The sequence below is a fragment of the Bos indicus x Bos taurus genome, chromosome 26 (genome assembly GCF_003369695.1).
Source record: "Bos indicus x Bos taurus breed Angus x Brahman F1 hybrid chromosome 26, Bos_hybrid_MaternalHap_v2.0, whole genome shotgun sequence".
NCBI classification, from domain to species: Eukaryota; Metazoa; Chordata; class Mammalia; order Artiodactyla; family Bovidae; genus Bos; species Bos indicus x Bos taurus.
In genome coordinates, this window is record NC_040101.1 from 5,131,422 (window position 1) to 5,149,592 (window position 18,171).

The 18,171-nt window shown below is 45.1% G+C and overlaps 1 protein-coding gene across 2 annotated transcripts in view; it reads right to left on the minus strand.

The window, feature by feature from the left end:
• The window catches only part of DOCK1 (dedicator of cytokinesis 1), a 554,660-nt gene that overhangs the window by 60,067 nt on the left and 476,422 nt on the right, over positions 1 to 18,171 (minus strand). For both annotated transcript variants that reach the window (XM_027528650.1, XM_027528651.1), the window contains exons 36-38: positions 11,321 to 11,361; positions 9,950 to 10,040; positions 5,633 to 5,752 (exon numbers count right to left, since the gene is read on the minus strand). In XM_027528650.1, coding sequence (XP_027384451.1) covers positions 5,633 to 5,752; positions 9,950 to 10,040; positions 11,321 to 11,361 — 252 coding nt within the window. The remainder of the gene's footprint in view (positions 1 to 5,632; positions 5,753 to 9,949; positions 10,041 to 11,320; positions 11,362 to 18,171) is intronic.

Genomic DNA, 18,171 nt, shown 5'->3' on the forward strand with positions numbered 1-18,171 from the left:
TGATTAAGTGTCCTGGCGATCTACCCGCTTTACCTGGTATATGGAGGTGCTGCTACACGGCTCCCCCCATGCATACTTCCCCATCCGCTGAGGCTCACGTGATTTGCTTTAGTCAATGGCATGAGCACTAGGACTTCCCTGATGGCCCAGTGGCTAAGACTCTGCTCTCAATGCAGGGGGCCCAGGCTGGATCCCTGTTCAGGGGGCTAGATCCCACCCGCTGCAACCAAGTTCACACGCCACAACCAGAGATCCCATGTGCTGCAGCTGAGACCTGGCACAGCCAAACGACAAAAAACAAAGAACACGAGAGTACGGCGCGTGGGTCTTTTCTGAGCTAAGCCTGCAGGGGCCAGGCAGGGACTCACTGTCCCTTTGAGGCTGCGCTCACCTGCGTCCCCAGAAGTGAGGACAGGCAGGCAGCATGAGTGAACCACCTGGGCTGGGTAGCATCACTGAGACATCAAGAGGTTGAGGCCCCAGCCGATTCCAGCCCATCCCAACTGATAGAGAAGATGGATGATTGCAACTTCCTCCTGTTCTTTTGTTCCCAGGAAATTGAATGCTTGTTGATGCCAAAATGATTATATTTTTTTGCTTCGGAGCTCATCATCCAGGTACTTCAAATTTTGTTTGATGAAATCTTCTCCCTCACCTGCACTCACCCTCATGATAGCTTCACATGGATGAGTAAATGTTTTTTTTAAAAATACTCTCCTGGAGAAGTTATGGGTATTCAAAAGTGACTTTTCAATCGCTTTTGCCAACACAACCCTAACAGCTGCCATGAAGACAATTCTCCTAAACTTTGATGAACAAGTTGAATCAAGTTAACCTTCCTGACTCCAGGTAAGCCAAATGCTCACTTTACCAGAACCATCTTTCTGTCTCCTCCAAAACACAGGAGCATGTGAGGACATTCCTTCAGCCCCTCTCTTTTGGCCAAGAATGCTTTATCACTTGAACTGGCTTTTTCCAAAACCAGGATTTCTCAGCCTGGGTACTACGGACATTCTGGGCTGGATGATTCTGCACCCAGGGAGCTGCCTGCCTTCCATGGTGTCCAGCAGTGTCCCTGACCTTGACCCACTTGATGTCAGTCTCATCCACCCCCCGCCTCAGGAGTGTCTACCTGAAAGGTCTCCTGAGGGTCTGGGTTCAGAGCCACTGTTCTCGGCTGAACGTGCTCATTTTTCCCTCCACATGAAGCTGGGCTGTGCCGCGCTTAGTCGCTCAGCTGTGTCCGACTCTTTGCAACCCCATGGATGGTAGCCCACCCTTTCCCTTTTGGTAGCCCCTAAGTCTGCTTCCTATGGTTGTGGGTCTATTATATTATTTTATCGATATTGTTATTAACAATAATATTAAACATCATATTCAATTTGAAGTACAGTGGTACCTTCCTTCCTGCGTTGCCATGGAGACTCATAATGCCCGGGCAGCATCCAGCACAGTGCTTGGCCCGGGGTGACTGCTGTGCTGTGCTCAGTCCCTCAGGCGTGCCCGACTCTCCGACCCCATGGACTGCAGCCCGCCAGGCTCCTCTGTCCATGGGGATTCTCCAGGTAAGAATACTGGAGTGGGTTGCCACGCCCTCCTCCAGGGGATCTTCCCAACCCAGGAATCAAACCAAGGTCTCCTGCATGGCAGGTGGATTCTTTACCAGTTGAGCTCCCACAAAAGCCCCCAATATGAGGCTACACTGGCTTAAAACAAAAGCAAACTCACTTGCCTCCTCAATGTATTATTTACTGAAGGCCAACTGTCTTACCGGCCATGACCATCCCGCATCTGCCAGAAATCATCCTTAAATGCTGAGTATTCACTCATTTGTTCGTTCATTTATTCTCTCATTGATTTCTTTGTCCATCTAACAAATGCCCCCTGCATTATAGGCCTAGCTCGGTCTCAGAGTTAGATTAATGTGCAGGATTAATATGTGTGGTCTGTGTCTTCTTGGGCTCATGGTCTATTGGGAGACTCACTAAAGAAATCTTATGTGCAAATTATTGTTCAGCTGCTAGGTCCTGTCGGCCTCTTTATGACCCCAGGGGCTGTAGCATGCCACGCTTCCCTGTTATTCACTGTCTCCTGTAGTTTGCTCAGATTCGTGTCCACCAAGTCAGTGAAGCCATCCAATAATCTCATCCTCTGTCACCCCCTTCTCCGGCCTTCAATCTTTCCCAGCATCAGAGTCTTTTCCAATGAGTTGGCTCTTCACATCAGGTGGCCAAAGTATGGGAGCTTCAGCTTCAGCCACAGTCCTTCTAATGAGCATTCAGGGTTGATTTCCCTTAGGACTGGCTGGTATCCCATCTATCATTGCAAATCGTGGTGAGTGCTATACAGGAACAGAAGGGGGCATGATGGGCGTTGGAGCAGAGGTGACATTAAGCGGAGATGGGACGAAATGACCAAAGGCAGGGGCAGCAGAGGCCTGCTGGGCAGAGGCAGGAAAGTCTACAATGGCTGAGGCCCCAGAAGCTGGGGTGCAGCCAGAAGATGCAGAGTGAGGGGATGAGGAGAGCTGAGATGCGATTGGAGACGTCAGTGCTGGCAGAGAACGTGAGAGCCCCAAGGGGCCATCAGTAGAGACGCACCTTCCTTCAGCCCCAGTGGCCTCTGGCCCTCAGGCTTCCTAGGCCTCTGCAGGGTCCCGCCTCCTGTTCTGCCCGCTCCATAGCACCTGACCACCCTCCATCTCTAGAACACTGTAAGCCAGAAAGCCACTGGGGAAATGAACGGATCCACATTTTTTTAGTAGTTTGTTGAAAAACTGCATTTCTCTGGCTAAGCTAATACAATTTTAATAATTGGCTTTAACTGTGAAAGCATCTCATTTCTACAAAGAAATATATTCTGCTTCTCTACAGGACCAAGTATAATTCACCGACCATTTCCAAGTGGCCTCTGGTCAGTCCCCATGCTATTCTGAATATTTTGACTTCCATCCTGTATCAAGGACAGAGGGGAACAAGTAAAACACACGTGATCATTTTAAAAGGGTGTGGTTTATGTTGACAGCCACAGACAGAGCAGCTGTCATCCTTTTCTGATACAGGTGCTGCTGGGGGTTAGAACTGTGTCCCCTCAAAGGACATGCTGAGTCTCAACCCCTGGGATCTTTGAACCTGACTTTACATGGAAAAAGGGTCTCTGGATGTAATCAAATTAAGATGCAGTCATACTGGTTCGCATGGGCCTTAAATCCAAACCGATGTTCTTAGAAGAACATATGGAGACACATAGAGGGAAAACTCCCTGTGAATAAGGAGCCAGCAATTGAGTGATACGTCTACGAGCCAAGGACTGCCGGCATCACCAGAAACCAAGAGGGAGGCAGGGAGCAGATTCACCCCTTGCACTGTCCTCTCTTGGAGAGCACGGCCCTGCTAACACCCAGCTGCAGCTCTGTAGCTTCCAGAACAGCAAGAGCATAGAGTCCTGAGGTTTAAAGGTGCCCAGAGGGCAGGACTATGTTACCATAGTCCTAAGAAATGAATATAAGTAGCTTCATGGAATTCCCTGTTCACTTGTCTCAAAGTGTTAAAAAAAAAAATAAAGCAGGTATCTAAGACGAGTTAAAGGGGTTTCTCTGGTGGCTCAGACGGTAAAGAATCTGTCTGCAATGCAGGAGACCTGGGTTCAATGCCTGGGTTGGGAAGATCCCCTGGAAAAGGAAATGGCAATCCATCCAGTATTCTTGCCTAGGACATCCCATGGATGGAGGAGCCTGGTGGGCTACAGTCCATGGGGTCACAAAGAATCGGAAACGACTCAGCCACTAAGATGAGTTATGAGTCCTGATAGCACAGAATCAACTTAGAAGTTGCTTTGGGGAAGATTTTATACCCTGAGGAAACCAAAATTGAAAAAAGACACGTGTATCCCATTGTTCTGGAGAAGGCGATGGCACCCCACTCCAGTACTCTTGCCTGGAAAACCCCATGGACAGAGGAGCCTGGTAGGCTGCAGTCAATGGGGTCTCGAAGAGTCGGACATGACTGAGCGACTTCACTTTCACTTTTCACGCATTGGAGAAGGAAATGGCAACCCACTCTGGTGTTCTTGCCTGGAGAATCCCAGGGACGGGGGAGCCTGGTGGGCTGCCGTCTCTGGGGTCGCACAGAGTCGGACACGACTGAAGCGACTTAGCAGCAGCAGCATCCCATTGTTCATTGCAGCACCATTTACAATAGCTAGAACATGGATGCAACCTAGATATCCATCGACAGATGAATGGATAAAGAAGCAGTGGTACATATACATGATGGAATATTACTCTGCCATAAAAAGGAATGCATTTGAGTCAGTTCTGATGAGGTGGATGAACTTAGAATCTATTATACAGAGTGAAGTGAGTCAGAAAGAGAAAGATAAATATCATATTCTAACACATATATATGGAATCTAGAAAAATGGTACTGAAGAATTTATTTACAGGGCAGCAATGGAGAAACAGACATAGAGAATAGACTTATGGACATGGGAAGATGGGAAGAGAGTGTGAGCTGTATGGAGAGAGTAACAAGGAAACTTACATTACCATGTGTAAAATAGATAGCCAACGGGAATTTGCTGTATGGCTCAGGAAACTCAAAGAGGGGCTCTGTATCAATCTAGAGGGGTGGGATGGGGTGGGAGATGGGAGGGAGCTTCAAAAGGGAGGGGATATTCGTATACCTATGGCTGATTCATGTTGAGGTTTGACAGAAAACAATAAAATTCTGTAAAGCAATTATCCTTCAATAAAAAAAAAACAAACCCAAACTTCTGAACTGAAGGCACCCACCACCCCCAGCCTTTTTTTCCCCCTTAAAGTGTCTGCTAATTAATTAATTAATTTCTTGGCTGCAGCACAAGGGATCTTAGTTCCCCAACCAGGGCTTGAACCTGCACTCCTTGCATTGAAAGTGCCAGGAAGACCTAAGGAGCCTCCCACCTTTTTAAAAATAGCTACTAGTGATCTGAATCACATGAACTACAGTGATGAGATCTATTGCTGTCTGATTAAAATGATGGCAGGTTTCCATTTAGTAGAGGTCAACGGTTAAATAATTTTGTTTGAGCCAATTAACAGAGAGGCCATCAACGAGAGCAGCATTGGTCTTGCCACGGGATTAATGTTTCAGTGACAACAGAAAAACTCAAACTGTCAAAGGAATGCATTAGCTGTAACACAGCCAGTGCGCATGTGCTCAGTCGCGACCGACTCTTTGTGACCCTGTGAATCATTAGCCCGCCAGGCTTCTCTGTGGATGGGAGTCTCCAGGCAAGAATACACAAGTGAGATGCCACTTGCCCTGGGTTCTTTACCCAGTAGCGCCCCCTGGGAGGCCCAAATTCCCCCATATCAGCGTCCTCTGCAAGGATTATAAAAATCCTCGTGCTCAGTCGTGACTTTCAGCAGAGCATCTATAAAAGGGTGATTGATTTTTTTTTTTTTTTTTTTTGGTAGGATTTCTACTTAGAAGCGCTGGCTGGAGGGCCATGCACAAAGCCTTCACATACACAATCTGAAACAAATCTCTGGTTCCACAAACACCATGTGTTAAAAAAAATGTGTTTACAACATGGCAGGAAGGTGCACAGAAAAAAGAAAACAACAGAAAAGCTGCATTTTTTTTTTTACCTTGCCTTTGTCAAAGTAGTGGATGATCTCCTGGTAGAGCCGCTCCTTCAGCTGCCCCTGGGTCGTCGCCTGGTACCCGTCCCGCTGGGTGAGGTGGGCCGCGCACACGTCCTCCGACCACTGAGGCAAAAGCAAAGCGTGAGTGGTGCTTGGGGAGGCCCGGCCCCTGCGACCTTTCCCTCCCCTGGACTCAGACTGCACAGGAAGCCCTGAATTCAGGGCAGTGTTCCAGCCATGATTCCGGGGACCGCTGGAGCGGCTCTCATCAGACTTTCAGGCCTGGAACTGAGGACAGAACCTCTGTGCAGAGGCCTCAAGATGAGAAAACACGCGAGGAAGGCAAAGCTGGTCGAGATTCACACAGAAGAGAAACCCAGCAGGTTCTGGAACTGTCAGCTTGCCGATGAAACCTGGGAACCGATGAAACCAATGAGGCCCTGGGTGATTTGTGGCTGCCTCAAGTGGGGCTTCCCCGGGTACTGGCCTGGCTCCTGTGCTGCTAAGTTTTTTAATCAACAGCAGAAGGCACGTGGATCCCAATGAGTCAGGGCTCAGCTGGTGTTTGCAGATGTGGCAGAGGACTTAGGGTACCAAGGAAGGACGCACAGAGGTCTCAGCAAGGAGCGGAGGTGAAGGCGAGGTCATTTAACACCTAAACTCCTGAACTTATGCTCAACAAATCCATGGCGCTGAATGTAAAGTTCAGTAAACTTCACCATTTGGTGGGGACCTACTATGCGCAAGGCATGGGCTTCCCGAGTGGCTCAGCAGTAAAAAATCCTCCTGCCAATGCAGGGGACACAAGTTTGATCCCTGGGTTGGAAAGATCCCCTGGAGGAGGAAATAGCAACCCACTGCAGTATTCTTGCCTGAAGAATCCCACCATGGACAGAGGAGCCTGGCAAGCTATAGTCCACAGGGTGGTGAAGAGTCAGGCACAGAACAGCAGTGTGCAAGGCTCCAGGTCACGGGTGAGCGCCATTACAGACGACAGTGGTGTGGTACACAATGAAAGTGCAAAAGAAAGTGTGAGTTGCTCAGTCGTGTCCAACTCTGTGCGACTCCATGGACTGTAGCCCGCCAGGCTCCGCTGTCCATGGGATTCTCCAGGCAAGAATGCTGGAGTGGGTTGCCTTTCCCTTCTCCAGGAGATATTCCCAACCCAGGGATTGAACCTGTGTCTCCTGCATCTCCTGCGTTGCAGGCAGATTCTTTACTATCTGAACCACCAGGAGTAAGTCTGCAGGAAACATCTCATGGTCATTATGGGCTTCCCTGATAGCCTAGTTGGTAAAGAATCCGCCTGCAATGCAGGAGACCCCAGTTTGATCCCTGGGTTGGGAAGATGCCATGGAGAAGGGAAGGACTACCCACTCCGGTGTTCAGGCCTAGAGAATTCCATGGACTGTATAGTCCATGGGGTCACAAAGAGTTGGACACAACTGAGTGACTTTCACTTTCACTTTCTAAGGGCAGGAGGAAGGACAAGAGGTCTGGGGAGGCTCCCTGGAGTAAGGAATCAGGATGGGCTTGCTCATTGGTTAAACTCAGGAGGTGACGTCTGAACTGGTCTTATGAGAAGACATGGGGGATTCTGCCAAGAAAGCAGCAGCTTGCAGGCTGCCTGGACCACAATTGGGATAGAGTACCCCACCAGTTGGGGGGCACTGGATTCAGGGTTGGTAAGGCCACATATGGAGCAATGGGACGAGCCATGGGGCCACATTTTAGGCGGCATGACAAATGGACAGGAACCATGGGGGCAGGGGGAAAGGCCCGAGGGACAGGCCTGCAAAAATGGTGAGGCGAGGCCCGGGAGCACGCTGGGCTCCCTAAGAGGCTGGCTCTCACAGCACATACTGCCCCTACCTTCCGGAAGCCAGAGGGGCTCCGGAGCACCCCAGGAGTGCCCCAGGCTGGACCCCAGGGCTCCAAGGGACAGGGTGCAGAGCATGGGGCCAGAAGGGCTCCCCAGGTCCCGGGGTGTCAAGTAAGAATGAGAAGCCTTTAGGCTACTGCAGTGTTTTCCGTCTTCAAATGAGACATGTATAACCCAACCACAACCCAGAGTTACAAACTCTGCTGAGTGTGGCATTTTCACCACATGGCCAGATTTCGACTTTTCTGAGGGGTGGAAGAATTGCACATGATTCTGAACTGTAACTACAATAAGATAACTAAGAAAGTTCAGAGGCCATATAACTTCCTTGGAGTTTAAAATCGCCTAAAAAAATTTAAACACCAAAAGGAGTTATGCTGTATACTCCCCCTTAAACATAAAGATGAAATAACTTCATTGCTAAAGGCTAAAGGCTGATGTTTTTATTGCCTTTTTTTTTAAATAGCCTTAACCAAAATAGAAGATCCTATTTGAGGATTTTTACTTCATGAACAAGACTATATCAATCATGGTGAATAATTTTCATAAAGATACAAGTAACGTTCTTTAGTGTGCTGATTAACCAGCATGAATTCACATTTACTGCAATATCAAAACATATTTAGGAAAAATTGCAAAATGTAATGATGTAAAAGATATGGAGAGCAATTATGTGTATTTAACTGGAAAATTCAAAACCCCAGTGAAAAAGATAATGGAAATGGGCCAACTGATTTGGTTTGTGAAACATCCTTGAACCGTGTGTGGAAAACCCGACTGTGTTCAATAAATGTAATTATTAAATAAATGATACTTTGCACACACATATACATTCACACACCACAGAAAAGTTTATGTACGATGAGAGAGAGCAAGGGTGCCCAAGCAGCTTGTCAACCCCTTTTTAATTTCCCTGGTGTAAAGGAAATATTTCTGTAGTTTCAAAATGGCCTTGTTACTAAAATTTGGGTTTCTAACAAATGAAAGCCGTAAGAATTCAAAGTGGGACAGCTCGTGTGCAGTGGCCCAGCTGGAATTCCTAGCTTCAGAAACGACGTTCCCTGCAGAGTTTTATGTGGTGCAAAACCACAGGGCTACCACGGATGACTAGAGATGAGGTTCAGACCGAAGCGAGTCTTACTGCACTTGGTTTGGAATCGACTCTTCTTTTTCAGGTGGAGGTAAATCTCCACACTCCAGCTTCTTTTTATACGTGTCGCGCAAGCGACTGGAGAGCTCAGGACTGGACCAGGGGCTGGGAGATTCTTGCTGGAGGTTCGCTGCCTGACTTGGCCTCTGCCTTGCTCCTCTCATCATCCAACAGGCACTGAGCATCTTTAGCACAATCTCAGCCGGTTTCCTTCCATTCAGGCTTGTCTGGTGGCTCAGACGGTAAAAGGGGGAACTGGCTTGAGTTTAGACACAGGATTTCTTGAATGAGTAGTCTTTACATGGAGACACAACTTAATTCTAATTCTCATACCTCTTCCTCTTTATCTAGTTTATAATTTTTCAATTTTTTATGAGGATATAATGGGAAAGATGATCTAGTGACTTGCTAAAGTTTTAAAATATAAAACTAGAAGTTGTAAAGAAATTTCCTCATTTATCCAACTACTCACCCAGAGAGCCATCCACCCACACAGCCATCCATCCACTCACTCGTCCCACCATTCATCCACATTTCCACCCATCCACACAGCCATCCATCTGTCTACCCACACATCCCTCCATCCACCGATACTTCCATCTTTCCATTCATCAATATAAACATCCACCCAGCTGTTTACTGTGAGTTCACTCTGTAAGACTAACTGGGCTGAAACTGGACATGGGGAAGAACATGAATATATTATGGCAACACACACACACCAATGTCCACAGCTATCTACACAACAAAACGATCACTCAAGACAGACTCATGCTCAGGAGCAACACACCCAGGAGTCAGGCAGGAGGTCTAACAAGCACTGATAGACCAACAGGAGATCTCCATGGATGCCCTTGGAGCACAGGGAGAGAAGTCAAGATCTGGTCCCTACACTGTTTTCTAAGATTACAAGCAGTGGGCTCATCCTCTTAGCTGTTCTAACACAGAAATTCCTTCTTACTGATGTCACTCTCCAGCATTACTGGGTCCTGTTGATAGGAATAAAGAAACAGAGAGCCCCTAACTCACTGCAAGCTGACAGACTAATGATGGGTATTTAAGATGCTCGGTGATAACTTGTTCCGACATCCTGTCAAATTTGCATTCAGTGGAGTCAAATCTATAATCAAAGTACTTCCTAACTCTTTGTTAATGTCACTGCTTTGAGTTAATATCCATAAAATCTTGTTACAGGTTTACTAAAAATTTGTCATGGGAAAATCAAATATTAAGTGATCTTATAATTCATAACAACAGAATCATAAAAGTATATGGTGAACTTTACGACCTTCAGAAGCTTTGCATGGAGGAGCAAGGTATAGGCGGCTTCAGTGTAGTTATCACACTCCTTGTGCAGGTCACAGAGCTTGTACAGATACCTGAGATGATAAAACACAGGTATATTCAGAAAGCGTCACAAAATAATTTGTGTTGAGAACTGCAACAGCAAAATTCTACTTCAACAGTAAATCATCTCTATTCTTTCTTTTTACAAAGTTCACAATACATAATGCCTTGGAAGCTTCTGGTACACAAAGCATTAAGAAAAATCAACCGGAGTAATAAATAGATATATTTTTAAAAATTTAAGTATTCTCTTTTCAGGACAAAGCTGAAGATGGCCCAAGAAGGCACAATTGTGCTTCAAGCTTTCTCATTCTTTCTCATCTTTTCTAGACTTTTCTCCATACATTTGAAATGAGCTGACACAATGTTTCATTGCGATTTCTCACATGTCTATTGAGTCTGAATACACACACACAAAATCCATAAAAATACAAATCCATAAGAATAAAGAGCTCCAGTGATCACAGTGAATGTGATCAAAAGAATTCTTCTGCCATAAAGAAAAGGAGGCTTTTTAATACAAAGTAACCTACATTTGGATAAAAGAAACTAATTGTTTTCCCCAAAGTTTATTATATTCACATGTATTGCTTTTAAAGGAGAAAGTTAAAAAGTCTTAGAAACCAAAAGTTAGAAAATCATGACTTTGTTTACTCTTTATACAAATAAATAGAGACTTAAAAAAAAGAGAGAGAGAAAGAAAACCATGCTGAATGTAACTAATCCATCATTAAACACTAATGCTATGTGGATCATGTAATTACTCTAGTCTTCTAAGGGGTAATCTTGCTAAAATTTGACACCGCCACTAAAAGAGACCAATATGGAGAGGGTCCAATCATAGTCCAACATCCTAGAGAAAAAGGCAAGTGAAGCAGAAAATTCCAGCAGAAAATACAAAACTTGAGAATTTGGTATCCAGGTAAGAATGAAAATGTATAATATTGTCCTATTTCTGATGAAGTTAAAACTAGACTTCTCATTTGATCATATGGCTTTCTGTGAAACGCTAAAATTTGTAGTGGTGCCTTTTGCTATAAGGGTCAGTCAAAAGGAACAAAAACCCTTCGCAATAATTTGCTTCTGAGCTGACTATGTATGACCCCCTCCACCCCCAAATCTCCACATCAGCCTGGACACACTGCCCTAGGCTTGACAATACTTCCAGGATCTCCACCAAATTCAAACTCCAGCCTTCATGATTTTCTACAAGATAAACCCCTATGATTATAAAATATTTTTAGCATGGATTTGACAGACAGCAATTATCATCAACAGATCAAGGGTGTAGAGAAGCCTGATGCTTACGTACCGTATATACATTTCTTCCCTTTCAATCTCTTTGTAGAAATTCTGAAAGAAATCAAACCACAATACTATATTAAAAAACCAGTTCTATAAAAGGTATCACGTGCACATTAAAAATTCACAATTCTTCAACTTGTGTTAAAGACAAACAGACCCAACTCTTTGGATCTGAACCAAAAATCCATATAAAATGCAGAAATCGCTTACATTGCTCTTCATTTTTTTTTGGATGGGGATAAAAATTCTAATGAATAAGTTTTCTGCACTTTAAATACTGTAGGATGTATATGCTAATTTCAAATTCCCATTTATCCCATTTATCCTTCTATCCTTGTATTCCCATTTATCCCACTATGTTTCCCCTTTGGTAACCTTAAGTTTGTTTTCTATGTCTGTGAATCTATTTCTGTTTTGGAAACAAGTTAATTTCTATCATTTTTTCCCTGATTCCACATATAAATGGTATCATAGGATATTTATCTTTCTCAATCTGATTTATTTCATTTAGTATAATCTCTAGGTCCATCCATGTTGTTGCAAATGTTCATTTTTTATGGCTGAGTAATAGTCCACTGTGTATCTACACCACATCTAAATAGATAACCAACGAGGACCTACGTATAGCATAGGGAACTATACTCAACATCTTGTAATAACTTACAATGGAAAAGAATCTATGCTGTACACCTGAAGCCAACACAACATTGTACATCAACTATATTTCAATAAAATAAAAAGAAAAAAATTCTAATTTTAGAAATTAAAAGATAAAAAAGCCATGATGGCTTAAATCTACTTCTGTCATTTGAATGTCACCTGTTTTCAGTTACAACAAAGCATTACCCAAAGACGTGATATCTTAACCATTCTTAACCACTATACTTTCATTAGAAGTGGGAGACAATTCACTTGGGAATAAGCATCATCAACATGATTTAGAGCACACTGGGTCTGGCCTCACTCACCAAGAGCCATAAGAAGGCAACACACTGTTGTAACTTGATTGGACACAATAGCCACAGATCATATGTACTCAAAGAGAAAGTCAACTTAATTTAAGTTGAATGGAGTTAAAAATTCGCTTCCGCAATGGCACTTGCCACACACCCTGAGGGCTCAGGAGCCACATGGAGCCAGGGCCCCTGCATAGTGTCCTGAGTGCACATAAGCGCGTCTCCATCACCAGGAAATTTCTACTGGAAAGTGCTGTTCTACACAGGCCTTCCAAAACACAGTAAGAAAACCAGTTACTGCTTAATAAAACACCCTGTGTACAGCACTGACAGACAGGAAGGCTAGTTAGCCGACTAGCGACAATGGGCTAATTCTACATGTGTACTCTGCTGCTGCTAAGTCGCTTCAGCCGTGTCCCTCTGTGCGACCCCATAGACGGCAGCCCACCAGGCTCCCCCATCCCCGGGATTCTCAAGGCAAGAACACTGGAGTCGGTTGCCATTTCCTTCTCCAATGCATGAAAGTGAAAAGTGAAAGTGAAGTCGCTCAATCGTGTCCGACTCCCAGCGACCCCATGGACTGCAGCCCACCAGGCTCCTCCATCCATGGGATTCTCCAGGCAAGAGTACTGGAGTGGGGTGCTCAGTCACGTCCAATTCTTTGCCACCGTATGGACGGTAGCCCGCCAGGCTCCTCTGTCCAGGGTATTTTCCAGGCAAGAATACTGGAGTGGGTCACCATGCACTCCTCCAGGGGATCGTTCCCCACCCAGGAACTGAACCCGCATCTCCTGAGATTCCTGCATTGGAGACGGATTCTCTACCCATTGAGCCCCCAGGAAAGCCCTAATTCTACATATTGTAGACTATTTTCAGATGAGCATAAACATTGCTCATAAACAGTTACATTTCTTTATGAGAAATCTCTACGCTTTAAAATCTTTATTGTACATGAGGCCACCAGAAAGGTACAGAACAGTCACCTAACAAGGTCTAAGGCATGGAAACACCACGGCCACTTTCAGTGTGAAATTCAGCACCTGCACACGAAGTGAGCCCTCTAGAATGGGGCCCGAGATAACTAGTGGATATCACTATCATAAATGCATGCAATTATCCAGGAAGATGAAATAGCCTCTTTTATTTCATTAGCCAAAAAAAAGACATTGCTTCCACGATCGATCTGTCTGAAAAGAAATGCTAAATACATGCGGAGAGTAAAAGGGGGCGCATTTAGAGAGACGCACCAAGATTTCCACGTTTTGCAGCCTCTCAGCTGTGAGTGTCCCCTGGTTTCGGGTAATGAGGATATTTTTGGCTGACAACTGGGAGCCACGTAACAAAGGCAAGCTACATCAAAGGAGAAGGATGAGCTGTTCACTTCCAGCTCTGACTCGCCAGTGTTTACAAGCTACGATTTCACACCACTCTCTTTTGCCCTCCCATTTTTAATCCTTTCCGAAGCTTTTGATCATTCTCCTCTACAATTTCACAACAGGGATATCATGCGACTTTCACTCCTCTCCGAGATATGGAAATGTCTTTATTTCCTGCCTGCGCTGAGTTCCGTTCCCTGCATAGGACTTCCAAACCTCCCTAGACCCGAAGGATGTTCATCTCAAATTCCAATTTCTATATAAAACTTTCGAGTTCCTTGTATAAAAGTTCACACTGCTCAGCGGGGGCCCCACTTCTGGGCCCCCCACCCCCATGGTCCTCTCTTTACCCCAGCGCTGCCAGCTGTGTTTCTCCAAGCAACCCCACTGGGACAAGTCTCCCAACTCCAATCCAGCGCTATGTATTAATCTTTCAGAGCACATGCATTTCACTGCATTTCAGTTTTGTACTCCGTCATAACTGAGACACATCCTATGATAAGATTTTCAGATTTCTAGTTGGAAACACCTTAATTAACCTTATAAAAGGGCCACAAAGTACCTGACTTATGTTTGTAAATTAAGAATGATTTTACTACTCTCTGGCGTAGATATGATAATTGCGTAGACGAGCCAGAGGACATACAACAAAATCACCTACCAGTAACTGAAAACTGTGATTATAAGGTGACGATGAAATTCTACTTCATTACAAATCTGCATTTGGTCCAGTGGGAACTGTGATCCACTGTGTATACAGACTTGCTGGTAGAAGTTTGTCTATTTTGTGCTCAGTCACTTAGTCGTGTCCAACTCATCTCAGCCTCATGGACTGTAGCCCACCAGGTTCTTCTGTCCATGGGATTTTTCCAGGCAAGAATACTGGAGTGAGTTGCCACTTCCTTCTCCAGGGAATCTTCCCGACCCAGAGATCGAACCTATATCTCTTGCATCTCCTGCATTGACAGGTGGATTCTTTACCACTAGTACCACCTGGGAAGCCCCAAGAAACAGACTCAGAGAATGAACCTGCAGGTGCCAGTGGGGAGGGGCAGGGGAATGGACAGTAGGGGGTTTGGGATAAACAGGCACCCACTGCTATATTTAAAAGAGATAACCAACAAGGACCTACTGCATGGCACGGGGACTCTGCCCAATGTCATGCAGGGGCCTGGATGGGAGGGGAGCCTGGGGAGAATGGATACATGTATATGTACGGCTGAGTCCCTTTGGTGTCCACTTGAAACTGTCACAACATTGTTAATCAGTTATGCTCCAGTGCAAAATAAAAAGTTTAATTAAAAAAATAAAGGACTTAGGCTACTGGCCAGAATAATAGCCTCTGTCTCTTATTTTTTATCTTTTTAAATGATAGAAAGAATAGGATGTTAATAAGCCCACACAACTTAGACTGTCCCACCAACTCCATAAAAAAAGGATAATACCACTGGTTCTAATGGAAATTTGGCAATGGGCTTACATTTCTCTATTGATGAATATATTTTATGTTCTTTGGTTTTTAACCTTAGGATTTCAAGGGAATTTCTACTTAGTAATCAGTTGGGTACATTTTATATTTTTCTAAACATATGTTTATACCTCCATATTCATCTAAAGATAGAAAGACTCTTAGAGTCCCTTGGACTGCAAGGAGATCAAACCATTCATTCTAAAGGAAATCAGTCCTGAATAGTCATTGGAAGGACTGATGCTGAAGTTGAATCTCTAATACTCTGGCCACCTGATGTGAAGAACTGACTCACTGGAAAAGCCCCTGATGCTGGGTAAGATTGAAGGTGGGAGGAGAAGGGGACGACAGGGGATAAGATGGTTGGATGGCATTACTGACTCAATGGACATGAGTTTGAGCAAGCTCCAGGAGTTGGTGATGGACAGGGAAGCCTGGTGCGCTGCAGTCCATGGGGTCACAAAGAATCGGACATGCCTGAGTGACTGAACTGAACTGAACTGAGAAAGACATATTTGCTTCTATGAAACTCTATTTGTTTCATAAGTACCAAGATAAAGGTAAAAATGGACCAGGAGGTTAAAAATATATTTATAAGATTAAATGTAATCTTAGCAGTGAATATTATGAGACAGAATGTCTACCTGTAAAAATCTAGTTATATTTCTTTGAAATCCAGAGATCTATTATATTTTTTAAGTGAAAGAATTGTGATAGGTTGGAATCCATGTCATCCTCCCCAGGAAATGGTTAAGAACAGAACACTTGACTCTTCGTGGGAAGATTCAGGATGTTTCAAGCCGAAGGACGTGAACAATATCAGACAGTCTCAGGACGAGAGAAGAACGCAGGCTACAACGCCAGGAACTCTGAGCTCAGGTGTCCTCACAAACGCTTACTGTTCTGACCCTGACTCTGATTCTGGTAAAAGGCCCGAGCTCATCACTGTATCTCCGCCAGGTTTTGCATCCTGGTTCACTCAAAAAGATTGTGCTTGAAACAAAGATTAATAGTAGTCGAACATCAAAGCTGGAAACCTCATCAACATAATAATAATTCTTCCTTCAGGACACAAAAGGGCCTCTGGATCCCCTTAAAGATCAGAGGACGCACCAGAAAAGGATGTCCATGGAAGGGAATGATTTTGAAAAGTTTTCTGTTTCTCTCATGCAGAAAAATGCTGATTTCTATTTTGTGTTAACCATATTGGCATCATCAAAGTAAATTCTTTTGGACAGAGGAAAGAAGGCAGGGGGCTAAGAGCTGGGCTCATTTCTGAGCAAATGATCGAGGCCTTAACTGGGGCAGAGCTCACTGCCACCCCAGCGCAGTCAGGCTACAGATGGGTGGAGAGGCAAACAGCCGGTGTGGGCCAGATCTCAAGGATGGAAGCCCATTTCCAACAGTGGTCCAAGGCCCTTACGAAGCACATGCAAATGTAGTTAGACGTTTCAAGCTCACTGATCTTTCCTCGACCATGTCCAGTTTATTGATGAGACCAAAGGCATTCTTCATGCTGCAAGTGTTCTGGATTTCTAGCATTTTTCTCTTTGATTCTTTCTGAGAGCTCCCATCTTTCTGCTTATATTACCTATTCTTCCCCTGTTGCTGTTGTTCAGTCACTCAATCATGTCCTACTCTTGATGACCCCATGGACTGCAGCACGCCAGACTTCCCTGTCCTCACCATCTCCCAGAGTTTACTCAAACTCATGTCCATTGAGTCGGTGATGCCATCCAACCATCTGGTCCTCTGTCCAATCGGCCATCCTGACACGCTGGTCTCCCATAAAGTCTACTCTTTCTATTAGTGCCCTTAACATGTTAATCATGACATACTAATTCCCAGTGTGATAATTCTAAAATCTTAAGTCCAAGTCCTGATCTGATGTTTTGATACTTCGAACTGTGTCTTTTGCCTCTAAGACACCTTGTAATTTTCTGTTGAAAGTGCTAGTTAAAAGGAGTCAGGTAGTGGCTCCAGCAGCAGTTTCTGCTGCAGGGAACTGCGATTCTCTTTATCCTCCTGTCTCTTCAAATTGGGGAGCAGGCGTTTTCCCAGTGGGTCTAAGACGATGACTCTAAGAAGAGTTGTTGATTTTCAGTCTGGCAGCTTTTCTTCTTGTAGTGAGGATGGGGGTAACCACTTCCAAGCTGCCTTACATACTGGACCAGAAACCTTAAGTCCCCCATGTTTAGATTTTCAAGGAAAAGAAAACTTGCTCTCAAACTGTGTATCACTGGCCAAAACAGATTGGCCTGCCCCAGAATGCAGGGCTGAGACTGCACAAGCTTTCAGCGGCCAGCTCTTGGTGGCAAAGCTCAGATTCAATGTTGATACTCAAGAAGGAAGGTAAAAAGTATTCCCTTTTGCTTAACTTTTTAGTCCAAACCCCTCTGGTGATTTTCAAGAATGAATGATGTGTCCTGCTCCTCTTGGCACAAAAGTCCACTCCCATGAGCTCAAAGGGCCCACAAGTCCATACAAACAGGGAAAGTCAGGGCAGGGCTTCCACCTGCTGTCCAACGATTGGGCAGTGATGAGGACAATCCAGGGAAGTAAAGAGAAGAAAGCAGGAGCAGTGTTTCCTGGCCTTCCTGCATCGGGACAGGCAGGGGAAATTGATGAAAAGGCTGTTTGTTTGGCTCCTTAAGGGGGAAACAGAGAAGGAAGATGCTGAGAGAGGCAGAGGACTCTGGAGCCAGACGTGGGGTCACGTGGCTCCTTAGGGCCATGAGGTTTGCTAACCACTCCCAGCCGCTGAGTTTGTTGTAAAGCTTCCTAAAAGCTCCTCGCCCTGTAGCCTTGCCTGATGCACCACGACTGTGTCAGGAACGGGGTGTCCTCAGAACCCGGCCAAGTCCAGTGACTGCAGCTGTGCCAGAGGCCGATGGATGGGGGTGGTTGAGTTCACCTGAGCCTTCATGTGGCCACGCACGGGTTTCTTGTGGCTGTGCCACAAATCGCCACCATCTTGATGGCTTGACACAATAGCTCTGCGTCCTCTCACCATTTTGGAGGCTCAAGTGTGAAATCCACGTGTCAGCAGGGCCACGTA